The 9,153-nt window shown below is 50.8% G+C and overlaps 1 protein-coding gene and 1 pseudogene across 1 annotated transcript; both read left to right on the top strand.

Moving 5' to 3' along the window:
- The first annotated feature begins 601 nt into the window (after positions 1-601).
- Positions 602-1,547, top strand: LOC120646371 (annotated as a pseudogene).
- Positions 1,548-7,025: 5,478 nt separating this feature from the next.
- On the top strand, positions 7,026-8,692 carry LOC120644925 (REF/SRPP-like protein At3g05500). The gene is made up of 3 exons (XM_039921667.1): positions 7,026-7,076; positions 7,193-7,474; positions 8,001-8,692. Exons 1-3 carry the CDS (start codon positions 7,041-7,043, stop codon positions 8,454-8,456), a joined length of 774 nt encoding a protein of 257 aa, XP_039777601.1. The 5' UTR covers positions 7,026-7,040; the 3' UTR covers positions 8,457-8,692.
- The last annotated feature ends 461 nt before the right edge of the window (positions 8,693-9,153 follow it).

Below are 9,153 nucleotides of genomic sequence, written 5' to 3'. Positions count from 1 at the left end.
AAAATTTTTTCTATCTCTCCAATTTTTCTTTAAAATATTTTCCGCGGCCTACAAAATTTTTGTTGAAATCTTTTTGTATATTTTTTTTCAAAAAATGACAAAAAAATTACCAAAAAAAGGAAAGAAGAAAACGGTCGGGAGATTGACCGTAGGGAACCCCTCCCTACGGTCGACGGTAAATTAGCGAGCCCCGTCCAGGTACGTCTTGGCGATTGTCCCACTCTTGCTGCGTGATCACCAGATGACGCTACTTGCTGTTCCGGGCAGCAGCATGTGTCGAACCAATCTCTCGAAACGCACGTTATATTTGTGCAGATCACATACGAATGTTGAATAAGAAGGATAAAAGAAATTCGGAATTCAGCCGAGCATCACAAGTCAGCACTGATCAGGACGCAGGCTGAGTATACACACATCATTCATTGCAGGAGAGCATTTGGTCTACGCGAGTAGGCGAGTAGAGTTACACGTACACGAAAGGAACAGCAGGCAGGGGCGTTTCGGTCACTTCAAATGCCCGACAGTGTGCTCGAGCAAGTTCCGATATTTAGTATATGATGCAGTGTGCTCAGGAGCTAATATAATTCACCGCGCTCCAGGCTTTCTCGGCGCACACCCACTAATTGACCGAAGGAGGCCTTGCCACCACAAGCCATGCAGGAGCTCCGGTCCATCCCGGGGCTCGACGGCCAGCCGTTCCACGTGGCGGGGGCCCCCTCCGGCCTCCGCCGCGCGCAGGCGGCGCAGTACCAGCGCAAGGCGGCGGAGGCCGTCAGGTGCCCGCGGTGCGAGTCCACCGACACCAAGTTCTGCTACTACAACAACTACAACCTGTCGCAGCCGCGCCACTTCTGCAGGGCCTGCCGCCGGTACTGGACTATGGGCGGCGCCCTCCGCAACATCCCCGTCGGCGGCGGCTGCCGCAGGGCCAAGCGGTCCTCGCCAACAGACGCCAAGAACCCGCGCTCCAACAGCGGCAGCACCACGATGACGGCGGCTACAGCCACAGCGCCCGCCACGCCATCGTCGAACAGCAACACCGCCGTGCACGTGGCACCACCGGCGCCGATATTCGCTGACCAGGCGGCGGTGCTGGCGTCCCTCTTCCCGCCCCCGCCGCTGCCTCTGTTCAGCTTCACGGCCATGGACAAAGTCGCCGCCTCGGCCCTGCTCGCAGAATCCAATCCGCCAACATAACGCCATTCACGTCCCTGGACACTGGGATGTTCGATCCCGGCGACGTGTCGTCGGCGTACTGGAAGGCCGGGAGCTGCTGGATGGACGTCCTGGACCCCAGCGGCTGTTAGAATTATGTAACGGGAGCAACGGGAGTGCGTGTGTGTGTGTGAAGCTTCGAGGCAAGTCGTATACGTGGCGGTGGAAATAGTTGCCACTTGTGTGAGCTGAAGCTTAGTTAGGTGTTTAGCTAAACGTGAGCTGTATAGAATGTAGCTGGCCATATATGTCGGTTTGGTTAGTTTGGTTTGTAAGTTGTACCTAGGTATGGTGAGTTCCTTTGTGAAATATGTATAGAAGTTGTGTACTCATGTAGCAGCTATAAATGTAGAGCTTATAATAAGCACTTATAGTGTGAAGTTATGATATGAAGTATATCACTATGTAAGAAACCAATAAAGAAGACACACTCATAGGAGACGCGGAATTAACTCGCGTCTCCTATAACAAATAGGAGACGCGGGTTGACAAGACATGTCTCCTATAAGTGCGCTCCCATCGCTAGAGGGCAACCCGCGCCTCCTATGTACCCACTTAGGAGACGTGTGTACACAAGCTGTGTCTCCCGTCATATAGTAGACACGGGTGTAAGGAACATGGCACCTTTTATGCCATTTCAAGTGATTTTGGTGATCGAATGACAACACAACATTTGGACTAATATGATTGTTAAGATGATCATTCTTTGGATCAGGAGCACCGGAAGAACTAATGCCTAAGCATCGGTGCATCCGACGCCTGTCGGAAGAACCGGAGCTATGAAGTTTGGTGCAGAAGGGAATCGAAGCCAAGTCAGCCTATAGGCACCGGTTGAACCGACGGGTCAAAAAGGGGCATCGGTGCATTGGGCGTCCTATGTTCCAGAGACGATGTCAAGACCCCAGGAGAAGATTCTTCAGCACCGGTTGAACCGGTGAGGCATCGGTGCATACCATCAGTGTAATGACGTCAGCACCCAGGAGAAGATTCTTAAGCACCGGATGAACTGGTGATGCATCGGAACAAAGCATCGGTTCAACCGGTGGTCACTGCATCAGCTGTCAGAACTTCAACGGCTACTTCGGTTTATGAGTGACCGGAAGAACCGACGCTACCCCTGCCAGAGGCATCGGTTCTTCCGGTGATACGCAGATTTTCAGCTGACCGTTGGAGCAACGGCTACAAGACTTGGTGGCCTATATATACGCCTCACCCTGGCCATTTGAAGATTGCTGGAGTCCCAAGACACCTCATACACATCCAAGAACATCTCCAAGCCATACAAGAGCTCATAGATCATATCCTTAGCTTGTAGCACTAGCTTTGTAAAGTGTGAGTGCTAGATTAGCTCTTAGTGAGTGTGATTGCAAGGCATTGAGCCTTTGTGCTGTGGTTCTCTAGTGAACCAAAGCAAGAGCTTGGTGCGCCGGCACCTTGGAGCGTGAAGCTCACCGGCAACGTCATCGACCCTACGACTTGGTGGGGAGCGGCGACAACATCCTTGTGCGGGGGACGTGGAGACCCCCATCCTTTGTGGAAAAGCTCCTTAGTGGAACCCGGGGCCAAGGTGACCGTGATTGTGTTCACGGAAGAGACTTGGTGGCCGAGTAGCAATACTCTTAGTGAGTGCTACAACAATGTGGATGTAGGTGTGCCTTTGTGGCTAACCGAACCACGGGATAAACACCCGCGTCAAGAGTTTGCTATCTCCTATCCCGCTCTTTAAGCTTCCGCATTTCATACTAGCAATTTGTGTGCCTTTACTTTCATAGAATAGTTTCTTGATAGGAAATGCTATAGGTTGCTAAACTCTTTTGGGATAGGGTTTTCACACTAGAACAACGTAGTTGCTACGTTGCACATCTAGATAGCATGTTTTAGTTTAAGTTTTGTGCAAACTAGTTGGAGCTATAGGTCTAAGTTTTTAGAGTGCCTAATTCACCCCCTCCCCCTCTTAGGCTAGAGCACCCGATCACTTTCAACGGGTTAAAGATATGCGTCTCCTATGTGTCACATAAAAGGAGATGCAGTTTAAGAACCCGCATCTCCTTTTACAATCCGCTTCTCCAATGTCTCCTGTAACAGGAGATGCGGTTTTAGAACCCGCGTCTCCTATATCATGTGAGGTAAAGGCGATGCGGCTTGTTAATCCCCGTCTCTTATGTTTGTTTGAAAGGAGACGCGGTTGACAACGACGTGCCTCCTATAGCCTCTCCTATAGGAGACACTGTTCCTCTCTCTCTCGTTCACCAGCTTTCTCTAGGTCGCGCCCTCCGCCGGCCGGCGTGGCGAGCGCTCCTGCCCATGCCTCGCTCCTCGCCATCATCTGCAGTGCTGCAGCCGGCCGGCGGCACACCTCCTCCTTCGCTCGCTCCTCATCGGCGTGGCCACGAGTGCTCCTGCCCGCGCCTCGCTCCGTCACCGTCGTATGCGCGTGCGTGCTGCGGCCGGCCGGCGGCACATACCTCCGCCCGCCGCTCCTCTCCGGCATGGCGAGGCTCCACTCTTGACCGCGCCTCGCTCCTTGCCGTCCACGCTCAGCGAGAGCTCTGCTGCCGCCCGCACGGGGCCATCGACGTTCTTGCTCATCCGGGGCAGCTGAAGGCATCCCATCCTCCTCCTACGCCACTGCCGGCATCCCAGCCTCCTCCTCCGCTGCAGTCGGGTCTTGCAGGGTTGTCAAGAATGTGAGGCTCTAGCTACAGCCAGCTCAGTCATACTTGAAATTCCTTGTGTGTGTGTGTGTGTTTAATTCAATTCCGTTGTGTGTGTGTGTGCAGAATTGATGAACATGTTGAGCTTGTGTTGAAGCCCGCCGGCCAGCCACCATGCTCGAGCTCAGCGCCATCCTGCTGGACCTGGATGCCATGGCTCTGCCACTACTCTCTGAAGCTTAAGTGGTTCACTCGTCTGCATGTCGTGCTCTCGGTGCTCTGGAAGCTAAGAAGGTGAGGCTTTTCTTTTCATAATTGAGGTCCAAATGCAATTTTAGGCCCATTTGTATTCATTTTGCTTGGATGTTGATAAGTTTCTTGTTTAACAATGCAGATGGCGGACCGAAGGTGGATGTATCTTGACAACCGTACTTGTGAAGAGTACTTAAGTGGTATAAAGTCATTCTTTAGCGGAGCAGAGGCGGACAAGTTGAATCGGCGCATGTCTGCTTTGTGTTGTCCATGCATTGATTGTGAGAACGTGAGAAAGTTCTCAAGTTCGATGCATGCGCCCCTTCTCTCCGCCTGCCGCGCCTTCCCCTCGTGCCCACTGTGCCGTGCCCCTCGAGCCGTGCCCAACCCCGCTCGCCTCCGCTGCTCTCCCCGCTCGCGTCTACCGCCGCCACTCTCCCCGCCAGCGAGGGCCCAGGCAACGACCACGGCGAAGACGACGACCCGGCCACCTCTGGCACGGTGACGACAACCTGACCACCTCAAGTCCGGCGATGACAACAAAACGGCCACCACAGGCACCACCGGTGACTACTTCATCAAGCTTCTGCTCACCGGTGACAGAGGTCAGTGGTACCTTCTCTCTCTGCTTAGGGCAGTAGTCTAGGATTTAGACTGAATGCTTAGGGTTTAGATTGATGTTTAGGGTTTAGACTAATGCTTAGCGCAGTAGTCTTTTGCTGTTGGTTAGGATTTAGACTGAATGCTTAGGGTTTAGATTGATTATGGACTGAATGGCTGAATGTGAAATGCTTAGGGTTTAGACTGAATGGCTAAATGTCACTTTTTTCTTCTCTAGCTCCTGCTGATGTTCAAGTCTTTGTGGTATTAAAATCAGTGTAATCATTGTTCTTGTTATAATGCTTGCATGACAGTGTATTCTTGGTCTATTAACTTAAGAGTCTTTTTGTTCAGGTTCAGTGTATGGGAGTCTTTTTGTTCAGTGTCTGTTAACTTATATCTGTGGTAATCCATTTATTTTTTGGAACATAAAAATTGCAACTAGTAACTTTGTGTGGTGGGTGCTGAATTTAGTGGTTTGTGCATAACACAATTGGCCACTGGATTTTAGTGGTTATCATTCCAAAGTGGAAAAAGGCCTTGTACTTTAATTCACTCAGGCCCAAGGCGCATGAACAGTGTGCTGAAAGAGGTGCTTAATGAGTGAGTTCCTTCATAACCTTCAACTAATTCCCAAAATAATCTATGTGCAGTTCCATGGGCTGTGTTGATAGTGAACTAACAATGTTCCATGGCTGTGTTGTTGTAGGGCTTTTAATACATACTGCACAATGAAGAAGATGGACAATAGCAGCAGCTTGGAATGTGTCACAAAGTTCCCGGTATGGTACATTGCTATGAAAACTGGTAATAAAGCTGTGTAGTATCTTTCTTCTCACTATTTTTGGTCTATTTATTTTTTGTAGTGCCATCAGCAACCTCCCGGCAACGCATGTGGCTTCTATGTCATCAATCACATGATGAAAGCAATGTAGTTACTATGTATGGATGATGATCCTGAGGTATATCTCCCAATTTAAGACACATGCAGTGATGGCTCCTTTTTTCCATGCCTCGATTCGGCATGTGCAAGTAGAGTTATCAATGTATTATTCTGAAATTATGGCATGAGTAATCTATAACATGACTTAGAAATGAATTTCTACATGGAAAAATGATAGATGTCTAATCTGAAATTCAGAAATATGGCATGAGTAATCTATAGGACTGTTAGCCCTCTAGCTACTTATTATGTGTCTTAAGTACTCCATGTTGGCAAGTTGGAGATTAGTTTTTGGACACTGCTAGAAAAAGAGTCATTCGACCACCTCCAGTTAGTACCGGTTGCTTTAAACCCGGTACTAATGCCAATTTAGTACCGGTTCTATAACACAGTGCCCTCCGGAGCCATTTAGTACCGGGCCATAACACCAATCGGTACTAAATGCTATCATTTAGTACCGGGTGGTGTTATGCCCCAGTACTAAATGGCTCCCGGAGCCCCCAAACCATTTAGTACCGGGCTGTAACACCACCCGGTACTAAATGCCACCATATGCAGTAGCACCACTATTATTATACAGCAGCATGTCGATCAGCCATCAGATATGATGGCGGGTCGGTTTTATTCGTCTTCGGGTACAGCAGTGGAGTGTAGAAGCTCTGGTTTGTTTCATTCTTGACTAGCGCGACGACCCTGGCTGCGTCAATTAATGTGATGCTTGATGCCTAACTCCGGATCCAGCTGTGGGTAGGGCCGGGTCGACGGATCGGACCATGTCAGTATCGCCTTTGAGGTCCAATCCCATCTAGGAACCTGTTAGCTGGGTTATCTTAGCCGCCGGGTTGTTGAAATCCTCCCATTTTTGTAGAATTTATAAGCTTGTTTTTTGTATGCCTGCTGGTAACATTTTGTACCACATAAACAGGGATCTGAGCCGCAGATGCAAAACGAAGGGCTGAGCGCCATGTCATCACCATGGATCTAGACCAAGGCTGCGGCACCGCTGCTAGACAGCGCGGAAAACCTGAGCTGTACTAATTCTTTGCCTCCAGCAACAAGTTGAGACCTGCACAACAACAGTGTCCTCCCAGGCGGCCAGCTGCCAAACGGCTACCGTCCCAGTCGAGGTGCAGGGGATGATGCTTCCCCTAGTTGCGCTGATTGTGCTGCTCGGTTGTTCCAGAGGGAGTCAGTAGATTCTTCGGACCGGTTGCGAGTTGCGACGTGGGCCGTTCACGTGGCGGCCCAGCGAGAGCTTTACTTTCGATGGCCCCGATGAAACGGCCCCGCATCCGACGGGAGGAAGACACCGGTTCCAACCTATATATACCTTCCCTCTGAGCTTTGGAGATTCCAATTAAATATACTGCTGTGAGATGGGGGAGGCGAACCCCGACCCCCAGGCGGAAGCGGTAAAGCCGAGTCTCGCCGCTGCTACTGCTACACCAGGCATATTGGACCAACTATATATACACACTGCTGCTGAATTGATTTGGATTTTGTGGGTTTCATTTGGTCGTCCGTGCAGGAGGAGAACGAGATGGATCAACAAGAGGAGGGAGAGGTGGTGGTGGTGCAGGAGCAGGAGCAGGAGCAGGCGCCGAAGCTGAGGTATCTGGGCTTTGTACATGTGGCGGCGGTGCAGGCTGTGGTGTGCCTCGCGGGGCTCTACGGGCTGGCCAAAGACCACGCCGGTCCGCTCCGCCCATGCGTCGACGCCACTGAGCACGCAGTGAAGGGCGTCGTTGGCCCTGTCTACCGCAAATTCCACGGTGTCCCTGTCGACATCCTTGCCTTTGTCGACCGCAAGGTACCCAGCCCCTGTTCCCTCGTGCATGCGCCGCGCGTGGTGGTGGGGCGCTAATTTGATGTAACCGGTGATTTCGCTCTCGAAAGCGAAGCATCTTTAAAACTGCTACTTATAAGTTTTCAAAAACTACAACAACAAAAATCACACATACAAAATGACATTATGTTATATGCGCACATAAATTTTCTAGTTTGTCACTTAGTCACCACATCACACTCTGTGTGTGTGTGTGTGTGTGTGTGTGTGTGTGTGTGTGTGTGTGTGTGTGTGTGTGTGTGTGTGTGTGTGTGTGTGTGTGTGTGAGCATCCTGTGTGGTAGTCTCTGGTGGACTGGTAGTGGCGTGGGGAATCTGCCGTGTCTTCGTTCTCCAGTAGATTCGGCAGTGCTATGGACTCTGCTGGGACGAGATCTCGCTAATGTTAATTTGGAGTATCATCCAGCGAACAACAATCGTTGTTAACGGCCGGAATAGTAAATTTCAGCTTGGTAATTAATGACTTGTCACTGACGTACAATGAATGGCAGGTGGACGACACGCTGAAGAAGCTGGGCAGGCACCTCCCGGGGTCGCTCAAGGCCGCCTCGGCGCGGACCTGCGCGGTGGCCCGCGGCGTGCCGGAGGTGGCGCGCGAGCTGACCGCCGAGGCAAAGCAGTCCGGTGTCAAGGGCGCAGCGCGCGCGGCATACGCGAAGGCGGAGCCCGTGGCCAAGGGCGTGTACATGCGTTACGAGCCGACGGCGGAGCACCTCGCCGTCTCCACCTGGCGCTCGCTCAACGGCCTGCCGGTCTTCCCGCACATCGCCCACATCGTGGTGCCCGCCGCGGGCTACTGCGCGGCGAGGTACAACAAGGTGGTCGCCGCCGCGGGGAGGCAGGGGTACACTGGAGCCAGATACCTCCCGACCGTCCCCACCGAACGCATCGCCAAGGTGTTCGCGTCCTCTTCACCGGAGGCCAATGGCGCCGCCGAGACCAAGTGATGTGACAGTGCCGTGGCCAGATGACTGGGTCTGAGTTGCCAGGCCACGAACTGAACTGAATAACAAAGTGAGAAAAATCCGGTGTTAGATGTCATGGTGACATTGTACATTATGCACCGAGATGATGCTCTACTTTAGTGATAAACTATAGTTTAAGTTTGTGTCGTGCTCTGATATAATAGTTTTTAGTTTGTTTCTTCTTGCTTTTTTTTAATAAAAGTTATCCGTTGTCGCAATCACTGTCTCATCCGCTCAATTACATTTTTCTTTCTCGAGGGAGCCTTCACATGCCGAGCGAGATCCTGCACTCAACTGCCACCCTACCTACCAGCCACCACTTGCGACGGTCGGCACTCTAAGGCTATCGGCATCCATCGCATTTTGCCAGTAACACCATATATTCTGGTTTCTGCCTTCAAGGCATTAGAGGATACCTTCATTCCAAAACTTCAGGTGGAAAAAGCATTATAGTGAATATATATCACGAGTGTACATACATACACACATAGTAAAACTCGTGAAATGCACGTGCTTATCAAGTGAACTTCAAGTTCTTCGGTTCCTCATTTCAATTCGTCTCGGGTCTTGTATGGGTCTTTGTCCTATATCGGGATTATCAAATTCTGGTGTTTAATTTAGACTTTTATTTCTTCAAGAAATTTTTTTCAAGGAAGTATTTTCGCTACTGGGAGAATTA

Source organism: Panicum virgatum, chromosome 8K (genome assembly GCF_016808335.1).
Source record: "Panicum virgatum strain AP13 chromosome 8K, P.virgatum_v5, whole genome shotgun sequence".
Lineage (NCBI taxonomy): Eukaryota > Viridiplantae > Streptophyta > Magnoliopsida > Poales > Poaceae > Panicum > Panicum virgatum.
The sequence above is the reverse complement of the archived record's forward strand: the minus strand, read 5'-3'. Positions and strand labels throughout refer to the sequence as shown.

Bases quoted from the DNA above. Each gene is read 5' to 3' on its own strand.
- LOC120644925 (XM_039921667.1), top strand. From the start codon at position 7,041: ATGGGGGAGGCGAACCCCGACCCCCAGGCGGAAGCG. The intron at 7,077-7,192 runs GTAAAGCCGAGT...TCGTCCGTGCAG, and splicing joins CCGACCCCCAGGCGGAAGCG to GAGGAGAACGAGATGGATCA. The intron at 7,475-8,000 runs GTACCCAGCCCC...AATGAATGGCAG, and splicing joins TTGCCTTTGTCGACCGCAAG to GTGGACGACACGCTGAAGAA.